We start from the raw sequence: 24,093 nt of genomic DNA on the forward strand, positions 1-24,093 counted from the left end.
GATCTTGAGGCATTCTCTGAGTAAGGCTTTTGAGTGATAAAAGGGTAGCCCCCACAAATAACTTTTATGTAACCTGTGTCTGGATGTGCAGTCTGCAGTCGTGGTGTGGCAGTGACTTCCTTGGTAAAGGCATTTGAGAGCTCTGAGTGTTTATTTGCAGCCTTTTCCTGACTGCATCCTTTGGTGGAGATGGTCAGGACTGACCCTGCAGCAGCCCAGCCCTCCTGTTCACCATTTTTTACCAACTTTGTGCTCCATTTCTCAGGTGGTTTTCTTTTTGCTGTGCATTTTTAAAGTTTTCTGCTTGTTAATGACAGATTTGAGCGGATGTCTCCAAATTCTACAAATCAAAGCAGCAGAGCCTCTCTGCTCTGGAGCCAGGTTGTGAGAGCTGGGAGTGCTCACCTGGAGAGGAGAATAGTCTCTGGAAGGAGCTCTGAGCTCTCCCTAGATCAAAGAGGCTCCAGGAGAGCTGGAGAGAGACTGGGGACAAGGCATGGAGGGACAGGACACAGGGAATGGCTCCCACTGCCAGAGGGCAGGGATGGATGGGATATTGGGAAGTAGGAATTGTTCCCTGGGAAGGTGGGCAGGCCCTGGCACAGGGTGCCCAGAGCAGCTGTGGCTGCCCCTGGATCCCTGGCAGTGCCCAAGGCCAGGCTGGACACTGGGGCTTGGAGCAGCCTGGGACAGTGGGAGGTGTCCCTGCCATGGCAGGGGTGGCACTGGATGGGCTTTTAAGATCCCTTCCAACCCAAACCATTCCAGGATTTTGTGGTTTTTTGACCAGTTGAAAAATTGCTGTTGAAATTAAATGTTCTTTTAGTCCTGAACTCATGGAAAAGAAATAAATTGAATGGAGAAGTCTTTACAGAGCCATTTAAAAAAGAATCTGCAGAAGATGGCAACAGTGTGGAAGGATGTGTGCTGCCTGCTCTGTGTGAGAGAGCAGAAGATACTGAATGGAAAATCTTACTGGTTTGAATTTGGGCGTTTTGGACACTTGTTAAACTGTGTTAACTGGGCTTCAGTTGGGATTTTTGTAGCACAGAAGAAAGAAATAAAATGTGAAAATATGGCTCAGTTTTCAAGTATAAGCAGTCCCTTTTGGGTAGACACAGACACGTTGTTAGTTTTGACTCCTTTGGTGCCTTTGAAAATCAATCTCCTTCCTGGCTTGTCCAAGGAAGTCTCCCAAATCAAACAAACTCTGGCACAGTCCCTCAGCAGTGTGTGAGTTGGAGCTGTGCTTCAGCAGCACCTTGTAAAAACTGTCCTACAGCAGAGCAGTGCTGCTGGAGCTCAGTGCAGCACTCTAAACACACACTGCAGCCCTGCAGATATATTGGAAAGTTGTGACCTGGGAGGTTTCTTGTCCTTGAGGACTTGGGCTCAAGATGTTGAATCTACAAGAAAATTACTTTGGTGTGATCATTTTTGCCTCTGCATTTCATGGAAGATGCTCAGTGCCCTTTCAGGCTGATGCACTTGGATGGCAGCATAAGCTCCTGTCACTGCTTGTCTGCAGGAGTTTGGGATTTAAATGCTGTAAGTGTCCAGAAATCTCAGCACTGACTTTTCAGACAAAGGGAAATGGAAAATTCCCCCCTCCCCCGTGAGGATGGAGCTGCAGGTCTGTTTTCCTTTGTTTAGGTGGGAGGTGGGAGCTGCTGCCTCAGAATAACACCAGAGACCTTCTATATCCTACAGCATAGGGAGGGAGATGGGGATTCCACCACCTTATTTAAAATTCACAGGGGTTTCTACTTCAGGAGAGAAAAGTCTTGTTTTGGAATTTGGGGTTGTGTTTTTTTTTTTTTTTTTTTTTTTTTGATTTTTTGGTATCAGTCAGAACTTCTCAGGGTCTTTCCCCTTTTTGAAGGGAATCTACAAGGAGGATGAGTGCCAGGACAGAGGAAATGGCTTCCCAGTGCCAGAGGGCAGGGAGAGATGGGATATTGGGAAGGAATTGTCCCTGTGAGGGTGGGCAGGCCCTGGCACAGGGTGCCCAGAGCAGCTGTGGCTGCCCCTGGATCCCTGGCAGTGCCCAAGGCCAGGCTGGATGGGGTTTGGAGCAGCCTGGGACAGTGGGAGGTGTCCCTGCCATGGCAGGGGTGGAACAGGGTGAGCTTTAGGGTCTCCTAATCCATTCCATGATTCTGTGACTTTAGAGCCACTTTTTGAGAGCACCTGCCCCAATTTTCCCTTCTGGCCCAGGCAGCTGATGTTTCAGGCATGGCCAGGTGCTGCATTGCCCCGTTCCCCTCTTACTCCTTGTGCTGCTCTCAGCTCTTTGTGCTTCACTGGGCAGTGCTGAGGTGGGTGTGTAGCCTGTGATTATGTAGACTCTGGCAGCTGTTTTTAATAAGATTTTCTGTCTTTTGGGCTGCTTGCTGGTTCACAGCTCACTCACTCTGAGTTCTCAGGTCTCCTCTCTGCTGCAGGAGCTCCTGGCTGTCTCTGCTGATGACTGACAGCAGCGAGGGCCGGGGTGCTGTGGGATTGACAGGGTGCTCATCCCTGGGCTCAGCAAATTGCAGCTCTGTCTCTGCCTGTCACAGCTGAATTGTGACAGCCACAGCTGTGTCCCTGCAGGAGGACAGTCCCCAGAGTGCACCCTCTGCTCCTGTGCTTGTGTTCAGGGGTGCCTGTAGAGTGGGCTCCCTATCCCCATTTCCCCATGTGTTTCAGCCTTCCAGGAAGGTTGTTCTGTAAGGAAAGGAATGGCATTCCTGTGGGCAGCCTGGTGTCCCACCAGCTCCCCAGATCCCCCGTGGTTTCTGCCAGTGGTGCCCCTGCCAGAGGTGGCTGAGCAAGGGGAGGAGCTGCCAGCATTGCTGCCTGTCCTGCTGCCCCTGGGGCATTGCTTCCAGAGCTCTGCTCCGTGAACGTCAACTGTCATTCATGTAATTCATGAACTTCAACAGTTCATTCCCCAGCTCCTGGGGAAGTGTTACTAATCCTTCTTGCAGGCAGCTTTTTCTGACAGCCTGGCCAGCGTTCTCTCAGTGCTGTTCTGTTAGTGCTGGCTCCAGCCCTGTATGTTCCTGTTTGCTTAATGCTTGTGCTTTTCTTTTGGGAAAAGATCCTGGAGCTTGTAAATGGATGAGGCTGTAAATCATGCCAAGGCCAGGGGTTCCCTTTGTCTGACCACTGGGAGGTTAAGTGGAAAAGAAGTTGAGTCATAATTGGGTGTAAATTTTTTTCTGAAAGTAAAAGCTTTTGGGGGAGCTTTTTTTGACCTGCCATGGCACATCAGTAAATAGAGCCATGAAGCTAAAAGTGCTAAATTCAGTTAATTTAGAGAATCATAGAACAGTTTGAGTTTGAAGGGACCTTAAGCCCATCTTGTTCTGTGGTCTGGGGACACCTTCCACTATCCCAGACTGCTCCAGCCTGACCTTGGACACTGCCAGGGATCCAGGAGCAGCCACAGCTGCTCTGGGCACCCTGTGCCAGGGCCTGCCCACCCTCACAGGAAAGAATTTCTCCATAATATCAAACCCTAATTTCCCCTCTGTTAGATTGAACCTGTTACTCCTTGTCCTGTCCCTCCAGTTCCTGATGCAGGGTCCGTCTCTGGGTTCCCTGTGTCCCCTCCAGACCCTGGCAGGTGCTGTGAGGCCTCCACACAACCCCCTCTTCCCAAGTCTGAACAGCCCCAGCTCTCTCAGCCTCTGTGTGGAGTTTCAGTGCCTTTTTTATTTTTCTACCCCCTGCACAATCAGTTTGAAGAGTGTTTGATGGATAAAGTGGGAAACACAGGGAGGTGTTGGGCACCTGAGCATCCTGGAGAATCACGGAATTCACAGTATCAGCAGGTTGGAAGAGACCTTCAAGATCATCAAGTCCAACCCATGTCCTAAACACCTTAAATAAATCTCTCCAGCCTCGTTGCCTCCTCTGGACATGCTCAAGTGTCCCAAGGTCCTTCCCAAAGTAGGGCGAGAACTGGAGAGGGCAATTCAGAGAGGAGGACAAGTGGCAGTAGCACATCCTGGTGGTCACCTTTGGGGGTGGCTGGGGCTGAGTTTGGAAGGCAAATTTGGAGGAAGCCCTTTGAAACACTGGGACTGGGATTTGTCCTGGGGCAGGGAATGCTGAGGCCCTCATGTTTGTCAGGGGCTCTTGGTCCGTGGAAGTTGTGTTTTCCTTGCCTTGGGAATATGCTGCCTCTGCCTGTTGTGCTGCCTGTGTGAGAGGGAGAGGGAAGGGATTCCTTTTCCCTTCAGCTGCAGAGCTGAGATCACAGCTGAGGTTCAGCTGCCTTCATTCACAACCAAACCCCTCCAGCCTGCACCAGAGCTCTGCTGAGCCTTCCAAGGAATCGGGCTGTATCCAGAGGTTTTCCTCATCTCTGGCCCTCTTCTTTGTGAGCTGCACCTCCAGTTTTTGGCAGTGAAGTATTTCAAGGGCCTGAAAAGCTGGCTCTTGTCACTGCTTGCTTGATTTGTTATGGAAAGACAGTGATTTGCCTTGGATTTACTGCAGGGCTTTCTACTAAATCACCACAACTGGAGAAGTTTCCTCTGTGCAAAGTTAACTTTTTTTTCCCTCCTCTCCAACCCTCAATAACAGATCTGAAAGGTTTATTAAGCAAATAAGTGAAAATCCCTGTGCAGTGAATTCCATTTCCCACCAGGAGTACGTGCAACCAATCCCCTGCCAAAGTGAACAGCTCAGGTATTGCAGGGCAGGGAAAACCAAAGCATGGTTTTGTTTACAGGCTCTCACATCAGGGTGTGGGCAGGGAGAATTATGATCCCCTCTGTGAGGGGAAAATGATAATTGAAATGTATTTCTGCCTTGCCAGGAAGGAATTGAATGTTGCTCTATTGAGGTGCTTTTCTCAAGTGCTGCAGTGACAGGGAGGTAGAAATACAAATGTTTTCCTTGCAGAAGGACTGTGTTTGGAGGCTTTCTTGGATGTGGTCTCTCATTTGTAATTAATTCAATGACTGCATTTTTAATATTAGGGTGTGCTCCATAGAGGAGATTTAGTTCTTCTGGGAGGACTGACCTGGCCTGAGATGGTAAAGCACAGGCCAGGAGGTGTCCATGTTTAAATCCTGCTCAGGACTTTGAGAGGCTCCCAAATCACAGCATCAGGGAGTGATTTGGGTGGGAAGGGTCTCTAAAGCTCCTCCAGTTCCACTCCTCTGCCATGGGCAGGGCTTCCTTCCTCTAGCCCAGGTCTCAGTCTGTGCTGTGGCAGGGCCTTGCCTGTGGCCTGCGTTAAGTGATGGCTTGTGGCAGGACAAGCTCGTTATTTAACACTTGGAAGATGAAGTTTTTTATCTATTATCTCCTTTCTTCCTTATGCATGAAGCTTTCCCAGCAATATTAATATTTTACTGTTGAAGAATCTTGCTGATAAATTAAGATCAAGGCTCCAGAAATGAGCTTTAAAACCCACTAAATGGCAATTAATTATTAGATGTAGGCTTCCAGGAGAGTTTTGATATGTTACAGAAACCAGTGAAGTCCTGCCTAAAGGCTCAGGAAGCTGAATGGAAGGAAGTAGAAGGTGGATGCAGCTTTCTCGTTCAGAAAGGACCATGTTGTGTTACTGGCTGTTGAAAAATACATTTCTGAACAACATCCCTGATGCTGTGGGTAGTTTTATTCAAAATGAGTAGGGAAGGTAATATTCTCTGTCTCTAAATGTTTTACTCTCCTATTTCCTTCTCAAGTGTTTATTAGGAGCTCTGTTTTGTCCTTGAACTTCTGTGTGTGTGGGTTTTAATATTAAAATGTATTTTTCTTGGAGGCACCTTTTATTTTGTGAGCTCTCGCTCAGGTACAGAAGCAGTCTGTTCATGTGCAGGAGCAGGCAGACTCCTTTCCCTGTTTATGAAGAGCAGTTTGGCGAGTCAGGAGCACTGGTTTCCTTAGTGATGCTGACAGTTGGTGAGGAGACTCAAACTGAAAGCATTTCCATTAACTTTTCCATGGCTTTGGCACAAAAGAGGCTTGGATGTGAAATCGCCTCAGTGTTGTCAAGACAAAATGTCCTCTGCTGGTTTTTGTTGTTTATCCATAACTCCTTCAATAAAAGCCATAAAGGACTGACAGATTACAAGTTGCATGAAATATCCAAGTAATTATTTCCACTTTGATGCTTCTTTGTGCAGACATGAAACAATAAATACCCATAAAGTCTCAGCAGTGACACTCACACAGCAGGGGAGTCACCACTTGTTACGTGCCAGGGTTTGCTTCTCCTGCCTATGACTTTATCCCAATATCTGGAGCTCCTGTCCAGGGCTTAGCTGTGTGTGGAAGCAGCTGGAAGCCAGACTTCCATGGGCTGCTGCTGGAGGGGCTGTGGGTAGGAGGAGCAGCCTTTTCCTGCAGGCCTTTGCAGTGGCTGAATTTTGGTGGATGCTCCAGGACTCCTCTGCTGTGTGAAGTGCTGGGGGTGCTCCCTGAATTCTCCCAAGCAGTGGCACTCCAGGCACATAGTGGTTTGGTTATTGTGAAGTTGTTGTGCACTCATGAAACACTGGGGCTTAAAAAACCTGGAGTCACTCTTGGGTGAGATTTCACAGCCTGGTTGTTAAAATATCCTTGGGAATTTTACGGCTGTGTCAGTGGGACAAATCTGGTGTGCTGGGGGTGTTCCTTTTCCAGTTTACCATCCTAAGTTACTGCTGGGAAGAGGAATGAGATGCAGGATTAGAGGGAAGTAGGAATTGCTGTGTGGCACTTGGCTCGGTTTAGTCCAGCAGGTGTGTGGTTGTGCCCCAGTGTTTGAGGTGAAGCTGGCTCTAACTGGCTGTAATTCCCTGTAATTCTTCCAACAGAGAGAGCAGGAGCTGCAGGAAGGAGCTGCTGGAGCAGAGAGGAGAGAGATGATCACCCCGGCCCTGAGGGAGGCACTCACTAAACAAGGTGAGGCTCTGCCAGAGCAGCTGGGGCACAGCTCAGAGCCTTGGAGCTGCCTTTGAGCAGAGCAGTGGGAGAGGGGCTCTGTGGGGTCAGGGGCTGCCCTGGGCCCTCGTGGCAGGCCTGACCCACAGACAGGAGAGCACACACGGAATGGCTGGGGCTGGAAGGGCCCCTGGAGATCACCCAGTCCAACAGCACCAAGGCAGGGTCCCCCAGAGCAGGTGGCACAGGAATGTGTCCCAGGGGGTTTGGGCTGTGGCCATAGAGGGACACTCCAGGCCTGCCCTGGGCAGCTGTTCCAGAGCTCTGCCACTCTGTGGGAAGAGGTTCTTCCTCATGTGGAGATGGAATTGGTTGTGGTTTAGTTCATGGCCATTGTTCATCATCCTGTCACTGGCACCACTGAACAGAGCCTGGCACAATCTTCTGATAGCCCTGGGGATATTTTATGGATTGATGGGGTTCCTCTCAGCCTTCCCTTCTCCAGACTGACCAGGCCCAGCTCCCACAGTCTCTCCTGACCAGGAAGATGCTCCACACCCCAAATTGTTCCTGTGGCCTCCACTGGACCCTCTCCAGTAGCTCCTGGTCTTTCTTGAGCTGTGAAGCTCAGAACTGGGCACAGCACTGCAGATGTGCCTCACCTCAGCTGAGCAGAGGGGCAGGATCACTCCCTGCCTTGCTGGGAATGCTCTTCCTGATGTCCCCAGGACACTGCTGGCTCCTGGGCAGCTCCTCATGCGGTGCCTGGAGCTCCCAGGGTTTGATGTACCTGCTGGGGCAGCTTGAGAGATGTGTCCATGGTCCCACACTCTGCAGCTCCCACAGTGTAGGTTTGTCAGGGAGTATTTAAAGATCAGCTTTGCATCTGTTTTGCAACTTAGTCCCTTGCTTTTATCTCAGTTTCAAACTCTGATTTGTTGCTGAAACACTGTTTCCAGAAAAGGAAGTAGTTCAGACTAATTTTAACCATCCACTAGATGTTTAGATCAGCAGCTCTCCAATGAGAGCAGTTGGAGTGGATTTCATGTCTTTTTCTAAAACAAAGGACCAGCATGAGGAGAGCCAGACTGAGCCCTGCAGTTCAGGAGCCTCAGCTGGGAGTGGCAGAGCCAGGAGGAGACTGATGGGATCTTCCTTTTGCTGCTCACATGGAGGCTGAAGGGAGTTTAGTCCGGTTTCTTTTCTCTCTTGGGGTGGAGTGTGCTTGCCTTGCTGCTAAATCAGTGTTATAATGGCACTGTTAAGGTTGCAAAAGGTCTTTAAGATCATCAAGTTCAACCACCAACACCACATCACCACCATGTTCAGCACTAAGCCGTGACCTCAGGAGCCACATCCTCACATTTATTCAGCACTTGTAGGGATGGGGCTGGCCTGGGCTGCTCTCCTGAAGCTCCTGAGAATGCCCCAGTGTCACTGAGGGCTGAGCTCTGGGCTCTGGCGTGTCCTGGGCCAGTCCAGCTGTGCAGCCCAGCCCTGCTGCTCTCCGGGCTCAGCTGCTCTTTGGCCTGAGCTTTGCAGTGCCTGCAGTGTTCTGCCCGTGGCTGCCAGCTTTGATCACTGGGTTGGCATTAGCCTTGGCACAGCTGGGAAGCAAAGAGCCGTTCTTTTACTGTGTGGTGTGAGGAGTGACCCCAGGGCTCAGCAAGGAGTGGCAGAGACTTTGCCTTCTCCTCATGGCCCCAGGGAGCTGCTGCTCGCTGGGGCCAGTGCAGGCCTTGGACCAGTCCATCTTTTCAGCCTCACTCCTGAAGGCTGTGGTGGCAGTTACTTTGGTTTTGTTTGTCATGTATTTGACTGCATTTTATTTATATTTTACTTGGTTTTGTGTTTAAGGTGGCAGCCTTTTGTTTTTATTTATTCAGTTACTACTAAGGAGAGCAGGGGATGGGGGCAGTGCTCTGTGCTGGCCCTGTGCTCTGTGTGGTGGTTGGAGCATTTCCCCTTGGCTCAGTCTCACTCCTGCTCGTTTGGGTTTGGGTGTGAATGGAACTGTGCTTTTGTATAAAGTGGACATTTGGAAAACAAAGCAGTGCTGGAGAGAAGGTCACCTTACTACCATAATTCTTTTGACCCAAAGAAGGCTCCCCAGAGAGCTCTGATTTCCTTGTGGCACTCCAGGGACAGGAATTCATTATCCAGACAAGTGGGTCCATATTTTCCCTTCTGCAGTGCTCATGGTAGTGCCAGTATTGGAGCCACTGGTAGGATCTGCTTACATAAATCTGCACTTTCAAAGACTCTGAACTGTTGTATCCTCGCAGCCCAGCTGCTTCTCCCAGCTCTCCCTCCTCTGCTGCTCACCAAATTCTTCAGTGGTCACTCAGCTGTGAAAAAGAGAAGCTGCATTGGGGTTTTTTTATGTCATATAACATTTTTTCCTGTAAATAACACACCAGGAAGGCTTTTGTGGCTACAAAAATAAAATAATTCCCTTCTTCCCTCAGCATCATTCCCCCTAAAATAACAAGTGCAGTGTAGTCAAAAGATTATCTCATTTATTTTGCACCAACTGGTGTCTTTGGGTGTAGGCTCAGTGTCTTTTCAAGAGTATCCCTGAGGGCATAATTAGCCCAAGAGAAGCAAAATGAGTATTGGTGGTTCAGGGAGAGCTGTTCTTTGATACTGCAGTTGCATAACAGAGGTTTTCCTTAGAGCAGCATCTCCTCAGACCATGGTAGTGCTCACTGTGGATTCACCTTCAAAGCAATTTACCTTCCTCGAGGTAAAGGGAACAGTAGTTAAGCAAAGGCTTTTATTTTAGCCTGGCATTGAATATTGGCTAAATTTAGCCTCCCCATTGGGTTGCAGAGGTATGAGCCCTTGGAGCTGCCTACTTGCAGATACCTTGATACTCTGCAAGAGCTGCTTTTGAAAGTCCCAGCCAGAGGCAACACAGTTCCATTTTCATCAGTGCCCAGCTCCTCCTGAAACAGCAGCACAGCTCTGAGGGTTTGGTGGGTGCCAGTGCACTGGGGGAGAGGCTGGCAGTGGTTGTTTGTTGGGTTTGCAGTGCTCCTGGTAGCGTTTCACCCATTCTGTGTGTCCAGGTAGCCAGAAAGAAATGAAATAAAATGGAAACAAGCTTTCCATGGTCACATTTCCTGTGGTGCTTGGTGAATGCAGCCCAGTTTCACATTTGCTTTTTGGGGTTGCTTGTAAATTTTTGACACAATCCCTTTTGGGCTGAAAGTTGCTTTTGCTTGGCCTGGGTGCCAGGAGGATTTGGTATGTTTGGTGAGCCTTTCCAGTGTTCCTGATTTCTCAGGAAGTACATTTAAATCCTTGGTGAGCTTTAGAGGAAGTCTCAAGCTGCTGTTTCAATAGGAAAGATGAAAGGAGAAAAACACAGTGGGGTTTTCTTTTTCTGTAAAACAAACAAAAAACCAAAACACCCTTCTGTGTGTCAGGGGAGGGTCAGGCTGGAGCTCAGGGAAAGGTTCTTCCCCCAGAGGGTGCTGGGCACTGCCCAGGCTCCCCAGGGAATGGGCACAGCCCCGAGGCTGCCAGAGCTCCAGGAGCTCCAGGGATGGCCAGGGTGGGATTGTTGGGGTGTCTGTGCAGGGCCAGGGCCTGGACTGGATGATTCCTGTGGTCCCTTCCAGTCAGTCTGTTCATGACTCAGGGGCTGACCATGACTTTGTGCTCTGCTGGGGTTGGTGCCGTCATTAGTCACAGCTGCTCCCGGATTTGCCAAATGTTTTATTGATGCTGATGGTCTGACTGAAGCCAGCCACGTCCTGCTGGATGCTGGCAGCTGGGAGAGGGATTGTTCACCGCCTGCCTGAGCTATTTGGAGCTCAGACATGATGTGTCTCAGTGCCAGCCGCCTCCATCAGCCCTGTCATGTCACAGGGGTTGTTCAGTAGCCCCAGGTCGGCTCTGACGCACTTCCCTTAGCGGGGCAGGAGTGGAATAGGAGCAGTGAGCCCCAAGCCCTGAGAGCTGAGTGTTTGCTGAGGGAGGCTCCAGAGGGGAATGGCTTCCTAGTGCCAGAGGGCCGGGCTGGATGGGATATTGGGAATTAGGAATTGTTCCCTGGGAGGGTGGGCAGGCCCTGGCACAGGGTGCCCAGAGCAGCTGGGGCTGCCCCTGGATCCCTGGCAGTGCCCAAGGCCAGGCTGGATGGGGCTTGGGGCACCCTGGGACAGTGGAAGGTCTTGCCTGCCAGGACAGGGGTGGGACTGGATGGGATTTAGGTCCCTTCAGATCAGACCATTCAATGATTCCAGGATTTCTGAAGCTGCTCACACTGTGTTTCTGCCATGCTCTTTGCTTTGCTCTCTCCTGCTGTAACCAAACAAATCCCTGCTTTCCCTGCCTGGCAGCACACTGGGAATGGGTTAATGATGCCAAAGGCTGACCCTGCTGACATTGGATGAATTATTCTGTCCCACAAGGACAGTTTTGCTACAGTCCAGTTGGTTCTATCCTTGCTGGTTAAGGAAGGCTACAAATTATCCCCAGGGTGCCCAGGACACCTCTATTTTACTTGTCTCCAAAGACAAGTGGTGCATTAAGAGACAGCTCTTATCTGAAATAGTCTGGGCTTCAGCAGCCACTTGAACTGTTGTGCTCTGACTTTGTGCTGCAGCTAAAGCTGTGCTTTGGCCTGTGGCTTTTAGTGGGGAAGGGCAGGCAAGAGGCTGACTTCAGAAAAATACTGAAGGCTGGGCTTGTCAAGTGCTCACCAACCTGGAGCTGAGGTTTTTAAAAGCTTTGGTGGCTTTTGCTGGCCCATCTTGGGCTGAGGTTCCCAGTTCCTGCAGCTCTTGTGCCCAGCTCAGCCTGGCTCTCTGTGCTGAGCCTTTGGAATGGTCAGTGTGTGGAAATGGGATCCCAAGCCATGGCACAGACTGTACTGGTGCTGCTGGCTGGGTGCTTTGCAGGCTCTGTGCTCCAGAGTTTGGGAGCTGGCAGGCTTTGGGAGGAGCTGTTTAACTCCAGGTGGCACTAGCAGCCCACAGCTGGCTCCGGGATCGGTGGCACTGGTGCAGTCCCCAGAATGTGCCACAGAAATCAAATACTGGCTGTGGGCAGATTAAAAATTACTTTGCTAGCTAAGAAATTACTCGTGGTGAGCAGAATAAATACAATGACCAAACCCAGGCACAGAGATCAATTCTTTAGGAAATGCCTGTAAATAAAGGGCAAACACACAGCTGAAAGGAAGGAGTCCAGGCAGCAGAAGATGCTTAAGCCCCGCTGTGTGAGAGCTGCCAGGAGCTGGTGGAGAGCTGACTGCAATTCTGATGTGCTGGCACAGCTGTAGCACCTGAGCAAGAGCAGAGGAGATGGATAAATCACATTTAGGGGGCTGATTCTTCTCTCATGTGTTACCAGAGCTGGTAGAATAATCCCATGTATAACAAAGAGGAAAATAAAAATAAACACAGTTTTTGAAGTGCATCCTTTTTTACGTTTGTTTTGGGTTTTGGCAGGGCTTTGGAGAGTACTGGGCTTTGAAATTAAGTCTAAGCTGGAACAAAGTACAGGATATGTTCAGGCAAGGATAAAATTTGCTGTCCTTTCTTTGTAATGTGACACTCGCCCCACACAAGGGGACTGTTCAGACAAATGGAAGTGTGGAGAAAGGAATGTGCCCTGAATGACTGAAAAGTGTCTCAGGAAAACAGAAAAGAGATGCAGCTCATAGCAGTCAGCAGTTCTGTCTGTTACCTTCTGGGTGTGTGCTGGGTGCTTCAGGAGGAGACTTGTGCAGGTGGAACCCCCCATTCCAGACTTCAGCCAAAGCTGACTCTGAGGTACAGCTCTTAAAAATGCCAAGTGCTTGCAGATTTCCTATGTTTTTCTGTGAATAAAGAATTACAGAATCCCAGGCTGGTTTTGGTTGGAAAGGACCTTAAAGCTCATCTCACCCCACCCCACCGCACCCCTGGCATGGCAGGGACACCTCCCACTGTCCCAGGCTGCTCCAAGCCCCAATGTCCAGCCTGGCCTTGGGCACTGCCAGGGATCCAGGGGCAGCCCCAGCTGCTCTGGGCACCCTGTGCCAGGGCCTGCCCACCTTCCCAGGGAACAATTCCTACTTCCCAATATCCCATCTATCCCTGCCCTCTAGCAGTGGGAGCCATTCCAATGGGAATGGCTGAATGGCCAGTTGGATTGGTTGATCTTTGAGGTCCCTTCTAACCCAAACCAGCCCACGATCCCTTTTTGGGATGCTTTGGTGGTGCTTTTGGACAAAGGGGCCAGATACAGAAGGCTGTGCTGCGTTTTCTCTGGTGTTGGTGCAGGTGGGGGTATCAGTGGCTGACACAGAAACTGAGGCTGTTTCTGGCAAAGGCATCGTTGGACAGGAAATGGTTCCTTTGGCCGTGGGAGGTTTTATATTCCTGTGCTTCAGAGGGAAAGGTGCTCTTGGATTAAAAGAGACATCTGAATCAAAGGAAAACACCAGGTTTTGAGAATCCTGGAGGTCTCTTACGATCAGCTGTGGAGGTTGGAACTTGTGATAGCTCCTGGCATTCTCAGCCCTGAGTTTTGCCAGTCTGATTTCCCTGGCTCTAGGTTGGTTCTGGGTTGTCTGTGCAGCAGCTGAATCCCTTTCACTGCCTCCAGGAGGCTTTACTGTGTCTTAAAAGTGTTCAAGATGTTTATGTTGTGTACAGTGCCAGGGATCTGGGGCAGCTGGGAGACCAATCCTCCCATCCCTTTGGGAGGGACAGGGTTTGTGCTAACAAGGGACAGTCCTGCTGTCCCTGCTTCTGTCTCACTCCTGCTTTCAGCTCGTGGGGGCAATCCTTCCCAAATCACAACCCTTTTGTATTTTTAAGAGCCTTTTTTCAAACAAAGAAACAATCTAAAATAGGTCTTGGTGGACCTGGTAAGAATTTCTTCAAGGTTGAGCAGTTCTAGGAATGAACCCGGATGTGTCTCTTGTCATGCTTGGGCAATCTGAAAAATTCCAGTTCCCAGCGTCCCCTTCTTCCTAGATTTGTATAAAATACTGATGTAATCTGAACAGGTGCCTCACCAGGGGCATTTCTTGTTGTTGTTATTATTATTATTACTGTTATTGTTAATTGTCAAGTATTCTTTGTCTGGATGGTGACTCAAGCACAGCGGTTGTGTTTCAGTGTGGAAAATGGTCCTTACAGGTGGTGGGGATGGGTTCTGCTGTCACTGATTTTCACCTCTGGCCCTGTTAAACTGCAGTCCTTCAGAGTCACAGGAAATTGGGAATTTCTTCCCTGTAAAACTTCTGCTAGTGCGAGACTGCCCTGAGCTGCAGCTCTAGCAGATAATCCCTGCCTCAAAGCAGTGGTTTTATTGCAGGAGAGTGCTGGCTAGCCCCACACAGAGGTGGCAGCTGGACTTGGCTGCTCCAGGGCAGCCCTGTGACAACCAGCAGAGTTTGGGGGCACAGGGAGGCCTTGGACTGGCTTTCCCAGCTCCCAGAGCCTGCACTCCTGGAGAAGGATGGCTCAGTCTTTTCCTTGTGATTTTTGGAGCTTTTTTAACCATGGATCTCCTTCTTTCTTTCAGTGTTGAATCTTTTGCTTTGGGATTTTGGGTCAAAGCAAACTTCTGGTGATGCAGAGATCTGAACTGGGAGGTGTCAAGCAGGCAGTGACTGTCCCTTGTGCTGGCACTGCTGGGGCACCTCCAGTGCTTGGGGCAGCCCTGGGCCCCTCAGGACAATGCAGACCTGAGGGGCTGGAGCATGTCCAGGGCAGGGAATGGAGCTGGGAAGGGTCTGGAGCTCCAGGAGCAGCTGAGGGAGCTGGGAAGGGGTTCAGCCTGGAGAAAAGGAGGCTCAGGGGGCCCTTGTGGCTCTGCACAACTCCTGACAGGAGGGGACAGCCGGGGGGTCGGGCTGTGCTCCCGGGGAACAGGGACAGGAGGAGAGGGAACGGCCTCAGTCTGGGCCAGGGGAGGCTCAGGGTGGACATCAGGAGGAATTTCCCCATGGAAAAGGTGCTCAGGCACTGGAAGGGGCTGCCCAGGGAGGTTTGGAGTCCCCATCCCTGGAGGTGCCCAAGGAAGGCATGGCACTTAGCACTCTGGGCTGGGGACAAGGTGGGGATGGGACACAGCTTGGACTGGATGACCTTGGAGGTTTTTTCTATCCTCAGGGATTCAGTGTCTGTGGGGGTTTTTTTGACATTTTGCCACCTGGGGATGGTCTGCAGTCCGTGAAGGCCACTCAGCACAGCTCTTCAGAGAGTGCAGGGGACATGACACAGCTCCTGATAGCGACACTTGTGCTTGTAGAAATTCAGCTGACCTGCTCTGCTCTCAAAAATAACAGAATTGCTCAGTTAAGGACATAATTCACCCATGTCCATGGAGTTTGGAAAGACTGGATGTGTGTCTGCCAGTGGTAAACTGGCAACCACATCCAAAGCACCTGGATACTGGAATGTGCCCTAGGAATACGGGCAGCAGTGTCCTGGCTCAGTGCTGAGCGCTCAGCTGGCTTCCTCCATGAGTTCTTTGAGTTTCAGAGAAAGGACTTTTAAACTCTTATTTCCAGGATGGAGTGGAAATGCTGCAGTGTGGTTCCAAAGAGCTGAACACAGTCCTGCCCCAGCTTCTGGAGCAGTCAGGAGCTGTGACTTTGGCCATCTCTCCAGTTCCACATCCCTCTGTGCTCTATTAAACTCCAGTTGGCCTGTCAGGGTGAGCAATCACCACATGTTCCTCAGCCTGGTGTTACTGCCTGATAACGCTCATTTCACCCCAAAGGTTGTTTAAAAGCTTAATTCACGTCTATAAAAGTGACACTTAATTTCAGTGAAGTTTGGCAAGCTTCTAGATCATCTAAAATTTATCATCTAGACCAGGATCAACTCATACCCAGCCTTCAGATGAGATGTTCTTGTCCTTCAGTTGGGGGCTGACCTGATTACTGTGAGCCTGCTCATAACTGAAGGGATCCTTTGCATATTAGACTGTGGAAATAATAAATAGATTGGTTTGTTCAGCTGTAGTGTCTGAAGGTACACAGGGGTGGGGAACAGGAGGTCCATCAAACACTGGATTGTTTGAAAGGTGTTGTATCCAAATATGCACTTAGAGTTATTGGTCACGAGTCACAGCCCTTCAGAGCAAGGGGGAAATGTGTTCACAGGGACTCCTGGCACCCACAGCTCCAGACTCGGGGCCATCAGGAGGATTGGATTCAACACCATTGGCCTTGGCAGAGCCACAGGGACGTTGTGGCAAAGCTGAGGGAAGAGTGGAGCTGGTCTGAGCTTCCAGAAGGCTCATCAGGAGCTGCAGTGTGGGAACAGGGCTGGATACCCTCAGGCTGGCTTTGATCACTGTTTTTCACATGTTTAATTTGAAGCTTTGCAGTAAGGATGTGCTGTCCCCATGTGCTGGCACTGCTCAGGTCATACCCCAATCCTGGGGTCAGATTTGGGCCCTCACTACAGAGAGGACATTGAGGGGCTGGAGTGTGTCCAGGGCAGGGAATGGAGCTGGGAAGGGGCTGGAGCCCCAGGAGAGGCTGAGGGAGCTGGGAAGGGGCTCAGCCTGGAGAAAAGGAGGCTCAGGGGGCCCTTGTGGCTCTGCACAACTCCTGACAGGAGGGGACAGCCGGGGGGGTCGGGCTGTGCTCCCAGGGAACAGGGACAGGAGGAGAGGGAACGGCCTCAGGCTGGGCCAGGGGAGGCTCAGGGTGGATTTTGGGAAATTCCTTCCTGGAATTTGTTGTCCAGCCCTGGCACAGCTGCCCAGAGCAAGGATGGAGTCCCCACCCCTGGAGGGGTTTAACAGCCCAGTGCGTGTGGCACTTGGGGACATGGGACAGTTCTGGGGAATGGTTTGGCTCAATGATCTCAGGGGGCTTTCCCAGCCAGAACAGTTCTGTGATTCTGAGACACTCCCAGTTTCTTGCTTAGCCTTTTGTCCTTTCTTTTGGCCCAGACTGCTCTGCTGCCTCCTTCCCAGCAGTGCAGCCGGTGCTGAAAAAAGGCTTTGCAGTCTTGTAGAGTCTCTGCTCCCTGGCAGCAGCGGGGGAGCAAGTGTCCAGCCTTGGTCTCTGGTATTTTCTCTGATGGCCAAGTGTAAGAAGCTTGGCATGGCTAGCACCTAGTGCTGGATGACCACACCTTCTCCCAGTTCCCCACAGGGTGCAGGACCCAGTTCTGTGGCTTTAGGGTTCTGCACATCTCTGCTGCTCCCTCCTGTCACCACAGCTGGGACTTCTGGCAGTGACAGAGATGAGTAACCCCTCTCTCATCCCCAAAGCTGGCTGGCGTTTGTAAGACTGATGTTGAACATGTTCAATTTTCTTGGCCTTTAAAGGAAGCTGTGGGTGCTCCACGTGGTGGAAGTTGATTTAAGGAACCTAAGAGAAAATGCTGGAGCTCTGGAGCTTGGCACCTTGCTCAGTTCAGCTGCTTCCTCTCTTCCCTCAAACAGCTCAGTAGCAGATCTGGGTGGGCATGTCCTATTTCCAATGTAATTTTTCTGCAAAACCCATTTGAAAGCAGCCATGTTGCTGTTACTGACAAGTGATCTGTGAGAGAATAATCTTATATGACTGGTGGTGCTGGATTTGGAGAAATGGGAAAAATAAGGCTTGGACTGTGCTGGGTGACAGCAGCAGAGTGTGTCTTGGACAGCTGTGTTTGAAAGGGGAGGAATGCAGCACCTTTTCAGCTCTCATCCACAAATCCTGTAAGGACACACATTTTAGCAGGGAGGTCTCAGCTGAGATTAGACCTTTCTGGACAAGCTGTTTGCAGGGAAAAGCTACAGAAAGAGGCAGGACAGAGCCAGGGCAGGGAGGTGTTGGGTTCCAGCCACATGCAGCTCTGTGTGTGTGTGGCTGTGCCTCTGGAACCTGCACCAGCATCCTCTGAGTGTGAGCCAGTCTGAGGTAAAGGTGTCCCAGGACTGCACATGGCTTCGTGGACTGGCTTAGAAGGGCTGTCACAGAGTCCCAGAATGGTTTGGGCTGGAAGGGACCTTAAGGGGACAGGGCAGGGACACCTTCCACTGTCCCAGGGTGTTCCAATCCCCAGTGTCCAGCCTGGCCTTGGACACTGCCAGGGATCCAGGGGCAGCCACAGCTGCTCTGGGCACCCTGTGCCAGGGCCTGCCCCCCCTACCAGGGAACAATTCCTTCCCAATATCCCATCCAGCCCTGCCCTCTGGCAGCCATTCCCTGTGTCCTGTCCCTCCATCTCTGGTCCCCAGTCCCTCTCCAGCCTTCTTGCAGCAGAGTTCACTCTGCCTGTGTATTCCAGTGCGAGGAGATGGATCAAGCACCACCAGGTGAAGTGGGCAGAGGAGCCTGGGCAGGTCCCTGCTGGGTTTGAGTGGCAGGAGCAGAGCATGGTTTGGTTCCCTGTTAGCCCTGTCTGTGTGCACAGTTTGATTTCTGCCTGCTGCAGCTGCTGTGGCATCTGCTGCTCCTGCAGTTCCTGGCTGGCTCGGTGTCCTTGCAGGTGTGAGGGACTTTAGGATGCAGCTGCTCTCACCTTGCTTTGGGACCTTGCTGTGCCAGAGCAGCTCAGGGACAGACGAGCAGGGCAGGGCACTTGTGCTGCTGCTGTGGAGGAGCTGAAGGCCAGTTTGCTGAGCTGAAGGCTTTTTCCCTGTTAAGTTTGTACTGGTTGGCAGGAAGAAGACTTGATAGCTAAAATGTGATATTTTTCCTTGCCTTGAAAGTGTTAATAAGAGCAGCAGGAAGGTGCAGCAGGCAGCTGGGAGGTGCTGAGTTTGGGGACAGCCAGGCCAGTGAGGTGTGAACGCCACTGTGAGGGACACTTCGAGGAGTCTCAAATCCCTCTTATTTTTATGCTGATTTTGAAGGGACTTTTAATCCTTCAGACATATTGGCCTCTAAGCACTTTTCTCAAAGAGGGATATAACCCCACTCAGGCATTTTGGGTAATAATAGCACTTAGTGCTTAATGAACGTTGTGCAATTAATCGTCCTGGACCCATTGGAATAGAATTGTGTTGACTTTGGCTGAGGAATGAGGAGCTGATCTGAGCTCAGCTTTCCTTTGGGTGTGGAGGAGCAGCTCCCTCACCATGGAACTGGTGAGGCTCAGGTAGGGTTCAGGCTGAGCCCTGGTTGTGTTTCCCTCCTGTGCCCTCCCAGCTGCACTGGGAATCAGCTCCTGTGCTGCAGGCTGGGACAGGGATCCTGGGTGCTGGGTAGGAGGCTGTTCTAGGGTCATGGCCTGGGGCCAGGGAGATGCTCCTGGTTCCCTGTCCTGCTCCTTGGGTTAGCCAGGCTCTGCCATCCTGTCCATGCAGGAGTTCCCTGGGCACCCTGATTCAAACCAGACTCAGCAATATCAATCCCTGTCCCACTAAAAGAAACCATTTGCAGTTGGCTGAGGTCCCTGGGGTGGCACTGCCATGGCTGGTGTGTCACCTTGGGGCCAGAGGGGAAGAGCAGCATTGAGTCCACGGTGTCAGTCACTCTGGGTACCCCCAGGTATATTTTGTGTGTCAATTTTTGCAGGCTAAATTCAGCTTTTTGATGATTTCTGCTTTGTTTTCAGGTTATAAACTCATTGGGAGCCATTCTGGGGTGAAGCTCTGCCGATGGACAAAGGTACGTTCTGTTTCCTTTTCTCATTTCCTAAATAAAAACAAAGCTAGAGACTTGCTCAGGTATTCCAATTTCCTGATGAAATATCATTTTAAAATGTGCTATTATTTGCACAAACCCAAATTCCATCATTCAAGCTGTAACCTTGCATTTCCAGCTGTTAAAATTCCTCTGCAAAGAGTGAGAATAGAGTTGTGGCACAGAGCTGGGAACATCCTTTTCTGGTTTTTGCTGTTGTTCTGCTGTCTGTTAAAACATCTTCTGCCTACTGAAATCCACGTGAGGGAGGAGTGGGAAGGTTGTATCCCTGTCGTGATGTTGTGGAACAGGGATAGCACAGCCACTGCCACACCTGAGCAGGCACATGAGGCTGTTTGAACCCCCTGTGCTGGGGCTGGGTTGTGACAGTCAGGGCTCCCCTGGTTCTCAGCATTTATCAGATCAGATTTCCACAGGGAGGCGTTAATGATTTCACTATTGCTAATTATTTCCCTGTTCTTTGGGGTGAGTGTGGATGTGGCTGTGTACAGTACCTGTGGATATGAGTGCACCTGTGTGACACAGCCTCCTCCCAGCCCTGCACGTGGCTCCTGGAGGAGCTGGAACTCAGTATCTTTTCAGGCAGTTTTCAGAGTTAAAAACATTCCCAGCAGGGCCCTGGAGAATAAACTGCAGCCCCTTCAGGGTGGGTGTGGTTTCAGCTGTCCTTGGCAGGTCCCTCTGGATCTCACAAGTCTCTAGTGTTGTACATTTGGGGAGCAATATTGATCAGAGAATTCTTAAGGATGGAAAAGCCCTCTGGGATCATCAAGTCCAACCATTCCCCCAGCACTGCCAAGGCCACCACTGCCCCATGTCCCCAAGTGCCACATGAACAGGGCTGTTAAACCCCTCCAGGGTCGGGGACTCCATCCTTGCTCTGGGCAGCTGTGCCAGGGCTGGACAACAAATTCCAGGAAGGAATTTCCCCAAAATCCACCCTGAGCCTCCCCTGGCCCAGCCCGAGGCCGTTCCCTCTCCTCCTGTCCCTGTTCCCTGGGAGCACAGCCCGACCCCCCGGCTGTCCCCTCCTGTCAGGAGCTGTGCAGAGCCACAAGGGCCCCCTGAGCCTCCTTTTCTCCAGGCTGAGCCCCTTCCCAGCTCCCTCAGCTGCTCCTGGGGCTCCAGACCCTTCACCCACCATGTTGCAACATCCTGCACCCTTGAGAATGCACCCTTGAGAATCTCTGGATGGGAACCTCTGGAATCAACACCTCGTTAAGATGCCAGCACATCTGTAATTCCTGTGCTGTGGCAGTGATCAGTCCTGGCTGTCTGAGCTCTCCTTTGCTGCATGATTAACTTTGTTTATTTTTGAAACAGCCCTTAGGATGCCATCCCAGGGTGGCTGCAGAGAGTTTTCATTGCAGTGCCTGGTGTCAATGAACTGTTTTATCAAGAGTCTTGTTCTCCTGAGCAGCACAGAGAGCCCACCCTGGGCTGTCAGGAGTGTGTGGGATGCACTGATCCCACTGCTGCTCTGCTGGTCACTCTTACACCCATTTTCCTTTTCTGTCATTGTAAGTGGCAGACATGATCATGAAATGTTTAAAGAAAAAGTTGCCAAACTTCCATGTTGTGACTGAGAAAGCCAGAGAACCTGTTTTTATGAAAGATCCAAGCTTTAATGCAGCACTGTAAAGCCATTTCACAAAATAAATAGCAGCTGTGTGTGCTTAGATGGGCTCACACTATTTTTAGCTTAAGCAGGAATTGAATGTAAAGTCTTCTAACAAAATGAGCTGAGCTTGGTTCCAGGCAGTGGCTTTGCTTCAGGTTCACACCAGTGTGTGAGAGCCTTCAGGAGCCTTTGTGGAGATTTGTATCAGAGGAAAGCAGGAGCAGGGCTGGCAGGATCAGTATTGAGTAGAGTTTCATAGAGGTATCTCAGATGGAAAAGATTGGGTTCTGTCAAATTCCAGAAAAAACAGAAACCCTGTATGTTTTCAGAAGAGTCTGTTTGCCTTAGGAAAGGCCAAATATAACTTATATCCTGAATTTGTGAATCTCCTGAAGTCTCTCTCATTTGAAGAATGGGTAGAATTAACAGCGTTTTCCATGTCATTAAATCATCCACCTGTACAGCCAGTTAGGGAGTAGCTGTAGATTTTTCCCTGCTGCTCCTTGCTGTTGGATCACCAGGACTCTCCAGGAAGAGGAAGGCAGATTGAAAGCTGCTGTGTTATATTTCAGATTTTCTCTTGAGAGTAGTAAAGTTTCTTTCTCATTTATTATTATTTAACTGAGCTAATGAAAGATAGCCTTTCCTGCAAGCAGCCTGCATGATAAATAGGAGTTGAATCCTGTTGGGAAAGCTGCTGTGGCTGTGCTGGGAAGGGAAGTGCAGCATCCTGCTGGAGCCACTACTGGCTGTGAATGAGAGCTTATAAGGTCAGGGCATTTATTTAATTTAGTGCTGCAAGAAATACTCTGCCAGATAAATGAAAAGAATGGAGTGTTCAGTAGGACAGCGTTGAAATGCATCCTTGTTGCTCCTGAGTGAGCTTTTCCAGGAACACTTTCTGCAGCTCAAGAGGCTTCACCTGCTCTTCATGGGCTGAGGCTGAAAAGCTGCAGGAGAGCACATTGTTGTACTGGGGTGTGCCAGAGAAGGGACTGAGGAGCTTAAAGCTCTTTCTCCTCTAACACTGGGATGAGTTTGACCTCCCAAATGCAGTCTGGCTGAAAGGTTGCATGTATAGTCTCACATTTTATAGGGGGCTGGGACTTTCTCGGGGCAGGTGGCACTGGTGTCCCTCAGCCCTGCTCAGGGCATTGCTGGACTTGGAACTAAAGTCACGGGTGGCTGAAAGGGAGCATATCCATGGCTGCCCTCAGTTTGGTTCCAGATGGGGAATTTTAACTTTCCTGCTGTGTGTTTGTGTGTGGGGGGTGTGCGAGTGTGTGCCGTCAGTTTGGCCCCAGCTGGGTTTTTAACACTCCCTGTGTTTCCCTGCCTTCAGTCGATGCTGCGGGGCCGTGGGGGCTGCTACAAGCACACCTTCTATGGCATTGAGAGCCATCGCTGCATGGAGGCCACCCCCAGCCTGGCCTGTGCCAACAAGTGTGTCTTCTGCTGGAGGTAAGGCACCCGTGGGCTTTGGCCAGGGTGGGGGTCTGTGGGACACAGCCAGCTGCGCTCGGGGGGCCATGGGCTGGGTGTGCTGTGTGATCCCCCCGAGGTGCTCAGCAATGGCAGTGTCTTTGGAAATTGGACCATTTTCCATATTTAAAGTACCTTCACCCCCACCAATTCCACTGCTCTAAACAAGTGAAAAGTGATCAGTCAGTACCTGTTGCCTTCCTAAAACAGCAGCTGATAAATCTCAGAAACATGGGTAGGAAGAGCCATCCAGGATCACCCAGTCCAAACTGTGCCTGATCCCCACCTTGTCCCCAGCCCAGAGTGCTGAGTGCCATGTCCAGGCATTCCCTGGGCACCTCCAGGAATGGGCACTCCAAACCCCTCTGGGTAGCCCCTTCAGTGCTGACCACCCTTTCCATGGGGAAATTCCTGCTGAGGCGCCCCTGGCCCAGCCCGAGGCCGTTCCCTCTCCTCCTGTCCCTGTTCCCTGGGAGCACAGCCCGACCCCCCGGCTGTCCCCTCCTGTCAGGAGTTGTGCAGAGCCACAAGGGCCCCCCTGAACCTCCTTTTCTCCAGGCAGGACAACCTGTCTATAACTCAATGACTTCCCATTGGTCAGGAAAGTCTCCCCTTTCCTCAGAGTGCTGACTTTGTGGTGAATTCCTGAAGGAAAGGAGCTGTGCTGGATCCGAGCTTCTCTAGCACTACTCACTCACTCACTCACTCCTGCCTGGGCTTGCAAGGGAGGTGTGTGCCAGGCTGGGGGAGTGCAGGATGGGATTGGGAAGAGAGGCTGAGGTTCAGCAGAAATGCCAACAGTGACGTGAGAGCGCCTGGAGTGGGAGGACAGGGAGGTTGTGCTTTGAGCGCTTTTGTTTTCCAGCCTGCTAAATCATCCCATGGGAGCTGTACTTCCTCTGGGACTAAAACCTTACCCCAGGCTGCCAATAACACCCATTCCATCCCCCAGCCTGAGGGATGGTGGTCCAGCATCCCAGTGAGTATTCCCTGAGCAGACTGAGCCAGTGGAAAGTGTCCCTGCCATGGCAGGGGTGGAATGACATGGGCCTGAAGGTCCCTTCCACCCAAACCATTCTGGGATTCTGTGATAATATTTCCGTGCAAAACCAGCCAAATTCCTCTGAGTGCCCCTTTCTGTCTTTCATAGTCCTCGGGCTTTAATGATGCAGGTATTTCATGGGGGCATTTAAAGGACTTGGGGACATCTTGAAGGCTGTGTCCCATGTTAAATGTGAGCACTGGACACTGGGCATCCTGTGCAGTTTGCATTTGGAAGTCTGTTCCAAAGGGTTTCTGGGTGCTTTGGATGGGCTTTCCTGGCTGGGAAGGAGGCAGCAAATGGCGCCTTTAATGTGCAGCTTCTGCTTTGCTTCAGAGCAGAGCAGTGCCTGGAAGGAAAACCTTCTGCTTGTGTCTGTTTTCCACGTGGTGTGCACGGAGTCCTGCAGTGGGACTGTGCTGGGAGGGATATTGCCCTGCCTGTGCTTGTCCTTCTGTCCCCACAAAC

General features: G+C 50.9%; 1 protein-coding gene across 4 annotated transcripts in view; it reads left to right on the forward strand.

Moving 5' to 3' along the window:
- LOC121362977 (S-adenosyl-L-methionine-dependent tRNA 4-demethylwyosine synthase TYW1-like) overlaps positions 1–24,093 on the forward strand; it is a 92,379-nt gene that overhangs the window by 11,222 nt on the left and 57,064 nt on the right. For all 4 annotated transcript variants that reach the window (XM_041484934.1, XM_041484935.1, XM_041484933.1 and 1 more), the window contains exons 9-11: positions 6,807–6,894; positions 19,392–19,444; positions 22,444–22,562. In XM_041484934.1, coding sequence (XP_041340868.1) covers positions 6,807–6,894; positions 19,392–19,444; positions 22,444–22,562 — 260 coding nt within the window. The remainder of the gene's footprint in view (positions 1–6,806; positions 6,895–19,391; positions 19,445–22,443; positions 22,563–24,093) is intronic.

The sequence above is a fragment of the Pyrgilauda ruficollis genome, unplaced genomic scaffold (assembly GCF_017590135.1).
Source record: "Pyrgilauda ruficollis isolate IOZ18807 unplaced genomic scaffold, ASM1759013v1 scaffold69, whole genome shotgun sequence".
In the NCBI taxonomy this organism is placed as follows: domain Eukaryota; kingdom Metazoa; phylum Chordata; class Aves; order Passeriformes; family Passeridae; genus Pyrgilauda; species Pyrgilauda ruficollis.